The sequence below is a fragment of the Protomyctophum parallelum genome (assembly GCF_964188405.1).
Source record: "Protomyctophum parallelum genome assembly, chromosome: 3".
NCBI classification, from domain to species: Eukaryota; Metazoa; Chordata; class Actinopteri; order Myctophiformes; family Myctophidae; genus Protomyctophum; species Protomyctophum parallelum.
Genome location: NC_139698.1, coordinates 49,769,984 through 49,786,510, shown reverse-complemented (window position 1 = coordinate 49,786,510; position 16,527 = coordinate 49,769,984). Strand labels below are relative to the sequence as shown.

At 39.2% G+C, this 16,527-nt stretch overlaps 3 protein-coding genes across 5 annotated transcripts in view; 2 read left to right on the top strand and 1 right to left on the bottom strand.

Moving 5' to 3' along the window:
- The window catches only part of cblc (Cbl proto-oncogene C, E3 ubiquitin protein ligase), a 56,072-nt gene that overhangs the window by 15,086 nt on the left and 24,459 nt on the right, over positions 1-16,527 (bottom strand). The gene's annotated exons all lie outside the window — the stretch shown is intronic.
- The window catches only part of LOC310855720 (meprin A subunit beta-like), a 28,985-nt gene that overhangs the window by 9,580 nt on the left and 2,878 nt on the right, over positions 1-16,527 (top strand). Inside the window, exons 1-10 of one of the 3 annotated variants that reach the window (XR_014569018.1) lie at positions 11,425-11,518; positions 11,683-11,777; positions 12,441-12,456; positions 12,643-12,681; positions 12,766-12,797; positions 13,245-13,314; positions 13,950-14,067; positions 14,234-14,418; positions 14,601-14,819; positions 15,801-15,953. Coding sequence is in view for 1 of the 3 variants with exons in the window: in XM_083760841.1 (XP_083616967.1) it covers positions 11,703-11,777; positions 12,441-12,456; positions 12,643-12,681; positions 12,766-12,797; positions 13,245-13,314; positions 13,950-14,067; positions 14,234-14,418; positions 14,601-14,819; positions 15,801-15,953 (907 nt within the window). In the remaining 2 variants the exon portion in view is untranslated. Of the gene's footprint in view, positions 1-11,424; positions 11,519-11,581; positions 11,778-12,440; positions 12,457-12,642; positions 12,682-12,765; positions 12,798-13,244; positions 13,315-13,949; positions 14,068-14,233; positions 14,419-14,600; positions 14,820-15,800; positions 15,954-16,527 lie in introns of those variants that run through there. The other 2 variants (XR_014569017.1, XM_083760841.1) reach the window with 2 other exon arrangements.
- LOC310856014 (meprin A subunit beta-like) lies at positions 530-3,702 on the top strand (the record flags this gene model as incomplete). The annotated part of the gene is made up of 4 exons (XM_083761229.1): positions 530-743; positions 2,726-3,178; positions 3,282-3,455; positions 3,596-3,702. Exons 1-4 carry the CDS (start codon positions 533-535, stop codon positions 3,700-3,702), a joined length of 945 nt encoding a protein of 314 aa, XP_083617355.1. The 5' UTR covers positions 530-532.

Below are 16,527 nucleotides of genomic sequence, written 5' to 3'. Positions count from 1 at the left end.
TACTGCATTGTTTCTCAATTGTGGTCAATACAATAAATTAAAATACAAATCTTCACTTACCTACATGCATGGTCAGGGACCACATTCAATACCTTCACGGACCACCAGTGGTCCACGGACCACCAGTTGAAAACTCATAAAGTAGATGATATAATTAATTAAATAAAATAAATTAATGCCATATTTATAATAATTATTTGGATGGAACAAAAGGCCTGCGATGTTTTATGACAATTGATTGATTGATTGATAATTGTATTAACAAACAATGCAGAATGGGTACAGTTCAAGGAAAGTAGGCCTACACTACAGGTCAATACAAAATCTGCAAAGAAAAAGACTCAAATCTCTTTTCACTTAATATAACCCTTGCGACATGATGCAACTAATTTACTTGCCACCATTATCCCCAATGGCAGTTGCAAGGAGTTGCATTGGTGTGGTTTGGGACCCTAATGGGTCCCAAACCATTAAGGGGAGACCTTGAAATGTAAAAGTTTGAGAAACACTGTTCCATTATGCAGGTTACTTCATGCATGCTAGCACAGCCTCTGGCATGGAAGGAGATTCCATCTGGATGCAGACCATGAAGATGAGTCCCAGCAGGACGTGTCATGTCCAGTGTCTCCAGTTCTACTACTACCACAGCGGGAGCCCATCAGACCAGCTCAACATCTGGATCAGAGAGTTCCAGGACCAGTGGGACTCTACAGGAAAACTACGTCTCATGGGACAGATCACTGGTAAGGACGGACGGACAGATTGATACACAGAAAAACGAATGGACAGACACACGGACAGACTGTCAATCAACACTTGACAAAATATGCTTCAACATTTTCCACAACAAAAGTATTAGTAAAGTATAAATCATGTAACTGCATCGTATACAATTTAAATTAAGACAAGGAGACAGTGAGTATTGTAGAACAGGACTCCCAAATAGCCTCTGGCTATGGCCCTATTGTGAAAGGGGAACAAACACTCACGCACACACAATCAGCAAAATATCTACATGCTCATCTGTTTTCGTGATGTTGTCATTTTAGTTTCCTTCTATTCAGCCTCTTCTTTCAGGTGCATCCATGCAATGTATTTTAGTTCTTAGGTATTCTATTCATAGTGACTCATAGGAATAGACTACGTGACAACCAGTTATAGCCTGGTGACCACCAGAAAGATGGGTGACAGCCGGAATGTAGACGGCCCCCCGGCTGACCGGGTTACCCGGGAGCAGTACGGGCTGGCGCCCCAGCCTATATCTTACGTGAGGAGGAAGCCCAAATAAACCTCGGTGAGGCCTTTAGGAGGGCCATTCAAGCCGCAAGCGTAGCCTGCAGCACCACCGTTGCCCAGGTGGAGCCTGCAGAATCATTGCGGCTCAAGAATCTACGTACCACTACTGAATGAAGTGTCTGGTGCTGGGAGTCTGGTACAACGCACAGGTCCTGGACCTGGTGTGAGCAGGAGTGGACCTGGTGAGAGCCTAGTCCTTCCATGCGCCAGATTGATCTACCTCCCAGTCCCGGCAGAGTAGTTCCGGAGCGGCGGATTGTGTGGCTCTGGTCTTTCCCTATTCAATAGGGAAAGACCAGGCCCACACAGTCTGATCGAGGGTCACCTGAGTGAGGGGTATGATGTTCGCGAGATCCGAAACCCTATCAGGGTGTTGATGCACTTTCCCTATATCTGCTATCTTATGCACACAGGTTTAGGACAACGGAAAGCGCCTCTTCAAACCACCCGTAATGCGAATACGTTTGATAAAAGAATGGGCTCCTGATTTGGAGCTGCCTCGATGACGCACAATATTGCAGAACATTCACAGCTCAGAGGTCTCATTCTGTCTTAATACTCCACAAATCTGTGATTGTAATTTCCCTATTATTAGCAGAGTGTCAATTCCTTGTGCCCATTGTGTTTAATTGTCTAGTCAAAGAAGTTATTTGATATGTGGCGCATTGTGCACGATTCGCTCGTTCAGTTTCATCACCCCATTGAGCTACTTTGGCTCGCTTCACCGACAGTAGCTCATTTCAAAATACTTTACCAGTAAGACGCATGAAGTGAGGGGCGAGGTCGTGTGCACGCATCCACCTGGGTGACAGCAGACTGCTGGGCAAGCCAAGCGCTGGAGCTTTGCCATGGGGTTCAGATCAACATATGGAATGAATTTTGTACTGGCCATATATGGAGCGTGTCTTGAGTGTACAGGGTTTGATGAGGTCAGATCAATGGAATGTCAGAACAGGTCAGCTCCATATATGGAGATCTAAGGGTGGCAGCGGGGGCAGTGTCTTGAGTGTACAGGGTTTGATGAGGGCCCAGGTAGGGCCGGGCCTTAATTTTCAGGCCTGTTGATAACTCTAGTTTTCGCCGGCTGCCTGGCGCATTAATAACTTTGGGGTCAGAACAGGTTCTGACATATATCCATATATGGAGATCTAAGGGTTTGAGGTTTGAGGTCAGAAGTAGAGTTGTTGGCCAATATTGATGACATCAGGGATCTCCATATATGGGCTTAATTGCGACAGCAGGTCACATTTACTATGGCATCAGGTCTCTATCCCTGATGATGTCATGCTTTCCCCATGCATGGGGATTTTGAGTGATACACTGACTGACTGACGGGAAATGCACGATTTCATAGTAAATGCGACCAGCTGTATGGGTTAAAATACTGTTGCAATTACATCCTTTATGATTGTGGAACTCCTTCCTCCAGGTTCACCAACATCTCATTGGCAGCTCCACCATGTTCCTCTAAATTTCAGCAAGACCTTCCAAGTGGAGTTTCAGGCACAAAAAGGAGCAGGTAACTCTTCAGGAGGCTTCTCCATAGATGACATCAACCTCTCCGAGACGGAGTGTCCACATGTGACCTGGCAGATGAATGACATTGAGCAGGTTTTGTCCACCAGTCCCTACTTTACCTTCTTGTATGGTCCAAAGCAATATTCCAGTGAAGGCTATGCATATCAAGTTGTAGCAAGACTGGTCAGAACTTACATCGGACTGTTTGTGCGTTTGGTGTCCGGTGAGAACGATGACCAGCTGGAATGGCCCTGCGCATGGAAGCAGGTGACTTTTCAGTTGCTGGATCAGAACCCCAATATCCAGTTGCAGATGACAAAGCAGAGGAGCTTTGTTAATGATGTCAATGAAACTGACAGTGATGGTGAGCTTGAGGGACTGATTTGTTCTGAAAACCTGTTGCTTGACATCTTCAACAGTATTTTCTTGTGGGTTGTTTACAATTTCTACCTGTCATCTGTAAACAGGTACTTATACTTGGGGCAACCCTCGTCAAAATGGTGTAGTGGTGACAGGGGAGAACAATGAGACATATTTTGCCAACCCGTTGTATGGCATAACGTACTTTGCCAGTCTGAGTTCAATGAGAGAGAGAGACTTCCTGAAGGGGGGAAATGTGGTTTTCCATATCGACTTCCAAGGTAGGCACACTGACTACTAGGCAAACATTTCACCTTCAAAGTTGACCATATAACCAGATAAATGAATATGATTCTATACTTTACATTGATACTTGTATGATTTGGAACCACTGGAAAGAATAAATTTTCTTCTCTTCTAGATATTTCTCCTCTTGTTAATGGCAGTGATCTTCCATGTCCAAAACTACAGCCAGCAAAGATTTCACATCCTCCGGATACTCTTAACAATCCATGTGCCGCACAGTAGGACAATATATCTGATTATTATGGGGATAAAATGGTGGCCTATTGCAAGACGAGTACAATTTAGCACTAGATTGCCAAGTACTGCAATTAATTATCACGCAGTTTCACACACAATTATTCTCTGCAATCCATCCAAGTTGACAACTATGAGAAAAAATGCTGCTATTACCCTATTGTTCTAAGACTACAGTACGTTGTTTTTCCAATGGAAATATCCTAAAAACGCGGTCGTATTATAATCGGGGACTAGACAATTTGACATTCAGTGTTCTTTTTCCACAAATGGGTCTTGGAAAAATGTGGGTCGTCTTATATTCAGTCATCTTATATTCTGCGCAATACGGTACTGTATTACTGAACACATCCTTTGCAATGTAAGACTACTGATTGTAGATGTCGTTGTTGTTACTGTAAAGTCGCTCTGGATTAAGAGCGTCTGCTAAATGCCTAAATTGTAAATTGTTGTTGTTCCCTAGGGTGACAACAACCCCACCTCCAACCACCCCACCTCCAACCACCCCACCTCCACCTACTCCACCTCCAACCACCCCACCTCCACCTACTCCACCTCCAACCACCCCACCTCCACCTACTCCACCTCCAACAACCACTCCATCTCCATCTTCAACGACAGAAGGCGATGACAGGTGCTCATTTTGAAATTGCTCATTGCTGAAAATAGCTGATCTACAAGCGACAAGAAATGTTGCGTGTGTGTGTGTGTGTGTGTGTGTGTGTGTGTGTGTGTGTGTGTGTGTGTGTGTGTGTGTGTGTGTGTGTGTGTGTGTGTGTGTGTGTGTGTGTGTGTGTGTGTGTGTGTGTGTGTGTGTGTGTGTGTGTGTGTGTGTGTGTGTGTGTGTGTGTGATATATAAATATATATTTATTTATTTTCCCCCATAGAGTAATCTTCACGTTCTAGAACTGTGTTCCAAGAAGAACCAAATTAATATGGCGATTGCCATATGCACCAATATAGACATTCTTGATGGATACAAACGTTTAAAATAATTTAACCGATAGCCGATACTGTTACCAATATTTATTTTGTTTTTGTGGGTATTTTTTCACCTTTTGTGCCAGGTAAACGAATACATCTTCATTATAAGAAATAACTGTTCAGAATCTATTCTATAGCTTGGTTACAGATAAGCAACACACCAACATAGCCAGCACAAATTGTACGCTTATCAATAACATATAGATATCGGCTACTGCCATAGGTTAGATATCGGCTACTGCCATAGGTTAATGTCAGCTTAATTTGCCGAAATTTCGTCCGATATCACTCTGTGACCCAGGAGGATATAGTGGCATCTAGCGTCAATGATGGCAAACTTTGTATCGAGTTTATTTGAACCATTCATTTTCCTCCTGCCTGCAGCATCTTCGGCTTCTCTTCTGGAATGGTGTCCTCCCCTCTGCTCGTCATCCTGGCTGTTGTGATGCTTTTGAATCCGTGATCTCCTACCATCTTCAACTCAACCTTATGATGCGTTTATGCAAGGTGGAAACTGGGAACTTTCCCACTTGGAAACTTACAGCCTCAGTGTTCAAGTGGTTAGTCAAGTGATACCCCCCACCTCTTTATAACCCCCTTGTAGATCGTGAATTTTTGTGTTATTTGAATAACTTTTTTTACTCAATCAGATATATCAAATCATATCAAATCATATCAAATCATATCAAATCATATCAAATCATATCAAATCATATCAAATCATATCAAATCATATCAAATGTCATATAACGAGTATGAAAGATAGGATTAAATTATAGAAAATAAAATCAAGTAAGACATTTGGTGGGATGTGTCTGTAGTATAATAGCATTTAGAACTTTTAAATGGGCCTGAAGTTCAGTGTTTTCTGAGCGGTGAGGGCCGTGAGGCTTTCTAAATGGTGGAATTTCTGTTATATTAATAACAACCCTTCAAATAAAAGCTTTTTGTCCAAGTCAGTTGATGTCTCACTTAAATTAATGCTGAAATGAACTTTTTTTTTAGCAAAAATCATGCTGCACTGGACCAGTCTGGTTTTGACTTTTTGTATTTAAGTCAAGCATGGTCAGGTCACACATGTTGGTTTAAACTCTGTGATGGATGCTGACAGGCCCGGAGTGGAACTCCAAATCAGGCCGGGAGTTATACGCCCTGGCAGGCCACACCGCAAAATTTTGGGGGCCCTTGGGGGACATTTTGTGGGCCTTTACAGCAATTTCACATGAGAAATGTACCATCTGATGTTATTTATATTATTAACGTCTTCCCTCCATTAACATAAGACAAACAATGTAGTTGTGCTGCAGCAACACTGCCTGAATTGAATTGAAATTGACTGTGGCTGGCCTGGCCTGAGCTTAGGAGAGATTTCTTTTTTTGCTGGCCTAACCTCATGCAAAAAATAAAATAAAAGAATGGTCCCAGTCCTCCCGACGGCCAAACCGGGCCTGGATGCTGACGCCTCAGTATGGTTCTTGGTTCTGTGATCCCATTAGAGTAGAAGCAGTCAGCTGTCCTTGCACACTTTAAAAAGAACACTGTCCAGGTTTGCATTCAGACTCGAGGATCTGACCCTCTCCAAGGAGTCTGACCACAGCTTACTCCATCCCTACATCATGCTCTCTACAGCTGATTCACTGCCTTCCAGGTCCCTGCATCAATTTTAAGGTTGTGGGTCGGGCGTCCCCTTTCATCCAGCCATACACAGCATATTTACACAAACTACTACTGTCGATGACCAGAGGGCATCCAGAAACTGATCATTGTTTCCCCTCCATCAGATCTAACGATTGGGTTCATCTTTGTCTTGTTGCTCATGTTCCATGTTCATTGCATCTGTTAGTAACAGAGTTGCTTTAAGTGGTGATTTGGTCACTTCTCACAAGTTCTCAGTCTTTTCTTTGTTCTAGCTGTAGTAGCCTAAATCACTGCTGATGATGGAAATGAACACTCATTATCTTTTCTGTGGAATAACGCAGCTGCAATTTATGCAATATGCATAATAACAAACGTTATGAGTGGCTTATATTTTAAGGTATCAATTAAATAATGATAAGCATATTTCCACAGTTTGATATTCAGAGCAAGTATGCTATTGCTGCCCAGTGATTACTAATTACTAAAGCATCTTCACTAAAGCAACTCACTTGACTGATTGTATTATCAAGCGCAGGCTGTATATTATACTATCAAGACAACACTGGAAAGAGCTCAGACTTCATTATCCCTAGAATAAGCAAGGCTGATTTTCACCTGGACGATTATATTTTTGCAATTTTCATAATGTTGCTGATGTCTGAGGTGGATGGGTCTTTCAGTACCTTCATGATGCTCAGTGACATCATAGAAGGTAGGTTTGTTTCCCTGCCCACATCCCTGGATTTTTCTACAGGCAGGTGTTCAGGTGAATTTCAATTTCAATTTAGTGATGGTGTGATAGAGAGAGAATCCCGTACACCCACAATGGACTTTTTTCTTTTTTTATTCTTAGGAATGGGTGGACCCAATTTATCTTTTTCAGGAATATTAAAAACAATTATATGCACGTTTTTCACCGATTTTGTCCCCTCCATGATATGTTTTTTGTGAAAGGTCATGATGAAATAACTATAAAGAAGAGTAGCTCAAGTTACCATGCTGTACTTCAATATATTTAGATGAGAAATATTTTTATGGAATATTTTACATTGGGTAAAATATATATTAGTGATTGTGCAACAAAAATATGTTTAGTGTTCTAGGGTTATAAACTTTATTCTGCAACTATACTGTATGACTAACCAAATAATCCACCTGACCTTTATGAACCGCCCCCCTTAGTACAGATATACATTTTACAGTGCAGTACAGGAAATACTTCTGTCTTTTCCGACCCCCTTCCCTTCATGTCATTTTCCCCATTGTCTTAGTTATAGTACACAATAGTTAGCGTAGGCTATGCTAGAAGCTATTTCATGTAGGGCTTTAAAAACAAACCATTCTAGACAATTCTGGACAACAATCAATGCCAGAGCCAGAACAAGCGTGATGTACTGTCTTTTCTTTTCTTTTCTTCTGCATTTTGTTTTATAATTTGTATTGATTTTTTACATTTTTGACAGCATACAGTACGTTGTGCATAAATCAAATGTCTTCTGTCCCAACATTGGGTCAGCCCGTAGTTTGCCAAAACAACATTAAAATCAGCGCCAGAGCAATAACTAAAAACATTAAAAATAAAAATAAAACAGCTGAGGAGAAAACAAAAGGGAAAGAACAAACAGAATCCACAACCATCATTATACATACAGTATATGTATATCGTTGACTAGGATAATAACAAAAACAAAAACAGAGAGAGAGAAAAGTAAAGAAGAAAAGTGAAAAAAGAAAGAAAATAAAAATAAAACAGGGGGTGTCCTTGGGTTGTATTAACAGAAATGTCATCAACATGTCTAATAATAAACGGGTAGAGTCAGGGTCCAAGGCCAAACCACTGTCATGATGCAATAAGTATAGGCTGGGAGTTAAACTAAGAAGCTTGCCTAGGATTGTGAAAATGGACCTTCTTCCAGTATTGCTGAATTAGATCACACTTCCAGAAGACATGCATAATAGTACTACTTCCTAATGACACTTGAAGCAAAGTTCTGAGGAGTTGGGAAACATATTATGAAGACGGAGAGGTGTGTAATACGTTCTGTGAAAGAATTTGAAATGTAATTTGTCACGGGGCAGCCCGTGCCCTATACACACACACACACTGATTAAGGACATTGCACGCACGCACACACCACACAGACTGTGGGTAGTGGGGCAGACAGGTCCTATCATTAATGTCAATACTGTTGATGTATGCATTTACAGGATGTACAAATGAAATGATACACACAGGGAAAACATTCAGTTTATTAACCTGTGTGTTTATTGTAACCTCAGTAGTTGTATGGCCTCTCCAGTGCTGGCACTTTAAGAGGGGGGAAGGTGCCAAGTACTGGTGAGGAGTAGGGGTGTTCCACAATGTCATTTATCAAAGTATGTCTATTATCTGGGGAAATGAATGTATCCCCATATGATGTTAATCTAAAATAGAACATCTAGGTATGGGGTTACTGATTCAGGTTCAGCTGATAACTGGGAGCTTGTAGATAAGCTGGGTATATTTAATTGCTTCTCTGTGGGTGGTAGGATCCTCTCCTATAAAGGGGAGACTGCAGGCAGAGCTAGTCAGTTAGGCATAGGCTCGGGCAGGCATCATGCTTACACACCCGTGAGAGAGCTGCTAGGGCCCATGTCCTGGGCATAGCCTAGTGCAGTTTGTTATTTTTCCTTTTTCCTTCGTTGAGCGTTAAGTATTTGTGAGTTCTTTATTTTGTGTTTTGGCCAGTATTATTTTTGTTGTTTGATTTTTTCTGTTGAGAATATCTGCACTGGAGCTGGAGTTTGGAGTAATAAAAACCATCAAAAAGCATCGCTGACTGTTTTTGGAGCCTTGGCCCTCGGGCAACTTTACATAATTAATGGATGTTTATAGAGGTACATTTAGGAAATATCTTGTTACAGATGAAGATCCACTCTTCTGCGTCAAATTTCACCCCAATATCCTCCTCCCATACTTGCTTCAGTGAGTCATAGGAGGATTTACCAATATTAGTCAGTACATGATATACAGTATATCTGAAATATGACACTTCCTAACATCAGGGCTAATAAGAACTTTTTCAAAACGTAGTTTCCCCTCTCTCTGACTTTCTAAAAAGTGTCGGATTTGGAGATACTTGAAGAAGCCTAAACTTTAGTAGCTGCATTTTGAACCATCTAAATCGAGAAGAAGTGCACTGGGTGTGATGACAGTGAAGTGACAATTTAAGGAGTTTTAGACCCTTTTAATAATAATAAAAGAAACATTACTGCATTGACTACAAAACTGGCCAAACAATGGCCTAATTGTCAAGAAAATAACTGATCTACAGGCTCACAACGACTCTGCGTTGTGAGCTTGTAGATCGTCTATTTTCACGATATTTATCTGTGGAACCGAGTCAAAATAATTGAGATCCAATATGATTATTTTGTGGGCTCACAGCCTGAAAATGTTGAGAATGCACTGTTCTAGTCTAGACAGTTAAACAGGTTCTTCAGATAACTCCGTAGGTAAAACTCTGTCAGCTGCATATTTCTCAAAGTAGAAAGTAGTCTTTATGCACAGTATACTTTCTATATGATTCTTTATGTTTTGAAAAGAGCAGATCTACAAGCTCACAATGCGACACATTGTGAACTTGTAGATCGAGCCTTTAACCACATTTCAAATGGCCAACATGTAGGGCTGAACAGGAAAACAAAAAAACATTTAAATTCCACCTGCATTCACATCGCCAGAAAGTTAATTAAACGTATTATTATGGCCATCTCTCCATGTTATATTGAATGATGACACAGACAGACAGACAGACAGACAGACAGACAGACAGACAGACAGACAGACAGACAGACAGACAGGGCTGAAGTGGTCCACCACCACTGATTTTTATTTTGTATTTATTTTTTGTATATCTAATTCATGTCATAACAGCCACATGACAGAAACCATATACATGAACACATGATCCCAAGGACCAGATTGTAAATTAATTCATCTTCAGTGTTCCGTTCAGTCGTCCATTCATCTCTACAAAATAACAAACCGTACATGACTGGCAGCAACCTTTGCAACAAATGACAGCTCCATCACACCTACTGTATTGTTGCAATGAATGATATATGACTTTTCTATTGTTCAGGCTCTTACAGTACATCTGTCAACAGTTGTTATGCAGCCTTCACACATTCCTAAACAACAGTGAATACAATACAAATTCTCAGCTCGTTTATCCTTCCGAACAGTTTTTCTGTACATTTTCCCACGACTGATGAACATCTAGTGCTAAATTAAATGGACAATTTAATAGCAAAATATCTGATGGAATGCTGTCTGGCTGATGAACTGTGGCCAAAAGTTATATTATACAGCATCATGGAATTATTGTGTTGTAAAATAACACATTTCATTACACAAAGACTATAGTTCTTCCCTGACATAAAATCTCCTCTTTGCACCAAATGTGAGATTAGGGACCCAAATACATAGGAATAGTTTCTGTACCAACCTAGAGAAATTCTGGACAGATGTTCTCAGGTCATCAGATAGTCTGAGAGATCATTGGTAGGCCTATTGTCAGAAAATACATGATTGTGTAATTTTCCGAATGTTGGTACTAGGACGGGATTTTTTGTTCACGATCCAATTATGATTGTTTGATTTTCTCAAAAAACACTTAGGGTATGCCATATATCACAACAGACAAAATCACAGACAATATCCATCATATCATGATATGAATATAATATTGATACTAGGGTAGTCCTGATTTTTTTTGTCCTGAATCTATTCAGATCATTTTTTAAATGACGTGATCGGCCCCAATTTCAAATCATACGATCGGATCGGAACAACCCTAGTTGGTACAGTTTTACTCTTCAATAAGTAAAATATGTTTTGATATTGGGATTTTGAAAAAAGGTGTATTATAGTAAAAATGGATACAGTATCTGATTACAGTTGAGACCAAGTGGATAATGCATTTGAAACTATGCATTGATTGACAAAGGGACACATACCAAATTCTCATTTGGTATGTCCTCCTCTGTTGTAAGAAACCTGTTTGGGCTATCCAGAAATAGACTGCTTATAAGCACGATGTACAGAACTGTACCACACAGACCTAAATATTCTGCTGAACAACAGACAAATGAATCTATACAGGCTTGCAACATGCTAATAATAACCTTTAATTAAATGTAATTTAATTCAATTTAATAATTCCAAAAATGAACTACAAAATAACTTTTTACTACTACTAGTAATAATAATAATAATAATAATAATAATAATAATAATAATAATAATAATAATAATAATAATAATAATAATGGTAATAATAATAATACACCTTTCCATACAGCGTTCCCATTTTTAAAAGCTATGCCTGACCAAGGGACTGTGAAAAGGATGAATACTTTTATACTTCTTGTGCTGTGTTATTCATCATTCTCCAGGGTAAGAGTACCATTTCTTATACACTAGTCGGGAAAGGAATTTACAAAATAAGCATGTAAATTGTTTAAGTTCGTAAAGTATAAGCCTAACCTTAATAAGTTCAGAAAGAATACCTATAGCCTGTCAGTCTATTATTTTGTGCTTTGTAGCAGATGATTTATTGACTGACACTACAGCTGACAGACTTTTTATATCTCTGCTGTCGGGAGGAAAGCTCCAAAATGTTCATTTTTCAGGAAATGAAAAATATACATTTTTCGGGAAATAAAGAAAACCTTATATTTTTAAAACAAAGCAATACCGCCTCATCAAAGTTGATGTTTTATATATTGTCAATTACTTCCATGAGAGGGGGAGAGGTGATGGAGTTAGTTGCTTTAGGAGACATTTTGAGGGTCCAATGGAGTTAAGAGGTTTTGTCCAAAGCACCTTTTACTACTTTCCATTGGTTCAATATTTTCGAAACAACACACAGACGTAAAGGGTGTTCAATATCACTGATTTATGCCAAAAAATCTAAAACCTCCCGACAGCAACAATCCAGAATGATTTTTCAACTGTATTTTGTTTATAAATCTATATTTTAATAAATCTCAATGTGACACAATAAATCTCTGACAAACGTTGAGTTTTGATTTGATCAAATCTATTTTTTCCCCTCAGCCTGAAACAATCCATGGTAAGCTTATATTCATTAACTAAATTACGTTATTTCAGTTGTTGAAATGGGTTTAAATAGGCCCAATAGGCATACTTTATTTGGATTTTTATTCCAGTCAGCCTACGGCATCTATCTGGTGCTCAGTGTTACATACCGTGGTTTCTGTCAGTTTCACAATGTTGTATCATCTCTCTGTTGCTCTAGATATTGGCGATGGCAAAGACATTACTGAAATCAACGAGGGTAACAAAATGTTAAACAAAATGGAATTCAAATGAAGTGAACTATGTGTGGTGGTGTCATCCATTTTCTATGTTCTCGTTACAGGTTTAGACTTAACATTTGGTGACATCAGGGAGGTGAGATTAATATTGCATAAAATCACTACAATTTTAACACTTAATTGGTACCCTATTCAGTGGTGAGCATTTGGTGAAAATACCATATCTACAACCTCACAACAACGCATAGCAACGTGATGCCTTTTGAGGTTGTAGATTGGCTTTTTTAGGTCAAGGGAGGGGGCCTAGTTCAGACCCCTGCCCTGAGGACTAAGTAAATGCTTTAACTTGAGGTAATTGACACTTGCATACATGACATTACGTGTGTGAGATTACAGTACTTTAAAGTTACATAAGATAAAGGAAACTTTGTTGTCCATCGAATTGTCCAAATTAAATGTGGTATAGGCCACTAAGGCCAGTAGTATACAGTAATATACAGTCTACAGACAAACTAATACATACCATTTAAATGTTATGTAATAAAACACAAAAACACTAAATACATGTTTTTCTTGATTTCAGACATATCAGAGAAACACCATCAGTCGGCAATGGCCAATCCCAGTACCCTATGTTCTGAGACAGTCCCTTGGTAAATACAAAGCTGACTACATATACAGAATAGAAAAGTACTATTATTTTGTAATATTTACACTCTCAGTCAGAGATTAATTATTTATCACAGAGGATTATATGGTTTCATAACCAATAGCATGCAGGTAACCATTTGATCATTACAATAGTGTGGCACAACACTATGTTTTGTACATCTTATCTAAAAAGTAAAGAGATGCAGTCATTCAGATTTAGATCAGGTTGTTGCATTCAGACTGAGACAGATCAGATTTGAATCAGATTTGAAACCACCTCTGAATGTGGCTCAAGTCACATTGGAAAAAATCAGATTCCATGTGAATTGTATGTGACCTGTCTGCATTTAGACTCATTTAAACAAATTCAATCTTGATGTGGCACAGATCTGATTCAGGCTAGATTCAGGCTAGATTTGGCTGCCAGTCTGAACACACAGATCTGTGACAGATCCGATCTGATTTGAATCAGATTTGACTGGATGTGACTTATAGTGATGACAAAACAACACACCACTATCGGTAAGTCAAAGCAATCACTGTAAAACAGATTCCTGACATTTGACTCATTTTAACCTTGCATGATATGACCGTCCACTTCTACTGCACAACCATGACACCATCTGGACCATTTAAGACATGAATTCCAAGGGGGTCTGCCTGAGAGCCTTTGAACAATTCAGACTGAAGTCATGCATTGATTTCAAGCCCAGGGACTCTGAAGATAACTACATTTCTGTCCACACGTCACCTGGGTAGGTTTTCTGTCTGTCTGTCTGTCTGTCTGTCTGTCTGTCTGTTAGTCAGTCATCATTCAATATAACATTGACAGACGGCCATAATAATACGTTTAATTAACTTTCTGGCTACTTTCTGGCGATGTGAATGCAGGTGTAATTTAAACATTTTTCCCCTGTTCAGATGTTGGTCCTACATTGGGCAATCAGGCTTTGGTGAAGATGGACAGCCGCTCAGTCTTGGGCCAGGATGTGATACAACATCCATTACTGAACACGAGTTTCTCCATGCTCTGGGCTTTTATCATGAACAGTCCAGACATGACCGAGATGACTACGTGACCATTAACATTACTAACATCAAAGAAGGTTTTATTAACATCTAAAGTTCCTTTTCATTACTTTCACATTTTGCTACACAGTAGAATCTAGTGTTAATTTCGATCCGAAGACTGTACGTAGCTACACTCTTTGGAGTTAAATTAATACTGATTCATTTAATGTATCTGTAATTATCTTATGGTGTGATGATGGATTTGTGTCTCATCTAGGTAAACTGCATAATTTTGCAAAACTAAGTGAAAACACGAGCAGCACCCAGGGAGTCTCTTATGACTACTACTCAGTGATGCACTATAGTCAGTATTCTTTCTCCAATGGGAATGGGCCCACTATTATCACCAAAGACCCAGAGTTTCAGAATGTGATTGGTCAACGTTTGGAAATGAGCTCCAGCGACGTGCTGAAGCTGAACCGACTCTATCACTGCAGTAAGGACCATATTATTTAAACATGTTTTCTTTAATACATTTAAGGTACAACTACAAAGGTATACAGCACATACCTTCGTGGGAGACATACCCATACTGCCACAATCGCACTGCTAAACCCCCTTATCCTTAAACTTTGTATTTTTTTTATTCTTTTTTACTATTTTGAAAAACATATTAAAGATAGAGTGCTGTGATTTTTTTCCACGCTAAAATATGATCATCAGGTCTTATTGTTATATAAGTTGGTATAATGTTTTCAAAAAAGTGTACAGTATTTGTTAAAATGTTGTTTTTTATGTGGGCACGCCCACAATGCCTGGTTTTCCTGATGGGTGGTGATCCGCCTGAACTACAGCTGTAGTTGTATGATAAAGGGTGAGGGGTTAAGGGAGGGGCTGATGGGGAAGAAACCCAGGAAGAAACCCTAAATACAAAGTTAATACACCATTGCACATAAAAACGACTCCAGGGTGTCTAATGAAGTACTGTCACCTCATAGACACATGAAAAACTGGAAAAATACAAAAATTGTGGCACTCCCTCTTTAAAGTTGTTCAACTAGCCGATCTACATCAACACGTTGTGAGCTTGTAGATCGGCTATTTGAAAGATTACATAAAATGTATATAAAATATATCTTTATTGTATCATGGACCACTAGTGGCATGGTGGACCACTGGTTGAGAAACAGTGTTCTAATCTAGACCTAGGGAACATATACAGTCTCATTTCCCATCATTCCTCGGTTATCTTAACATAATTAGTGTTGGATCTCTTGTACTTCTGCTTTAGAGCTATTTTGAGACATTCTCGAATAACATTTTGGATGTTAACTTTAAGTGCAATATTTTGCTAAATGCAGCACAATAATTCCTACAGACTGTACTGTACTGTAAAGTAATTCCTACAGGTCTTTGTGATGTTTTTATTTGGTCAGACCAACCTAATTGTTTTCTATTCTATGCTTAATGCCTACAGATTCAACCATTGCATTTATAATGTACTGCGGTTTTTCTCATGTGACCGAATGTGGAATGAGTCGCTGTTTGAGTTCCCATGGACGCTGGGAGTGGGTGACATCTGCTGCTGGGGGTCCGAGCTCTGACGACACTAACCTACCTAGTGTCAGTGGTAAGTTGGCTGGGAGTGGGTGACATCTGCTGCTGGGGGTCTGGGCTCTGACCACACTAACCTACCTAGTGTCAGTGGTACGTTTTTACAATTCAGCTGATGCTAACCCATGTAGTATCTCTGTTTGATTTCGATTGTCTTATTCTCTTAGTCGATTACCCTTTTGATCAACTGAATAATCTTCTGCCATATTTTGTTTTTAAATTTTAAGTGAAAACAAATCTAATAGATCTTTTACAATCAATGAAATCCATTAGTCTGATTGACCACTTGAGCCTCATTTTATTTATTGTCACGCAACAGTCAATTAACTGTTGCACAGCTAAATTGCATGCCAAATTATAATCCAATGTGCATTGTTTATAGAGAATAATAATAAATAAAGCAAATAATATACAGTATTTTCTACTTTATTTTATACAATTAGCCATGTCAACATTTTCATTTTCATATAACTCATGGTTGGAGAAAAAGGCCTGCAATGTTTTATGACAACATAAGGATTGATTGATTGATTGATTGATTGATTGATTGATTGATTGATTGATTGATTGATTGATTGATTGAAAATTGT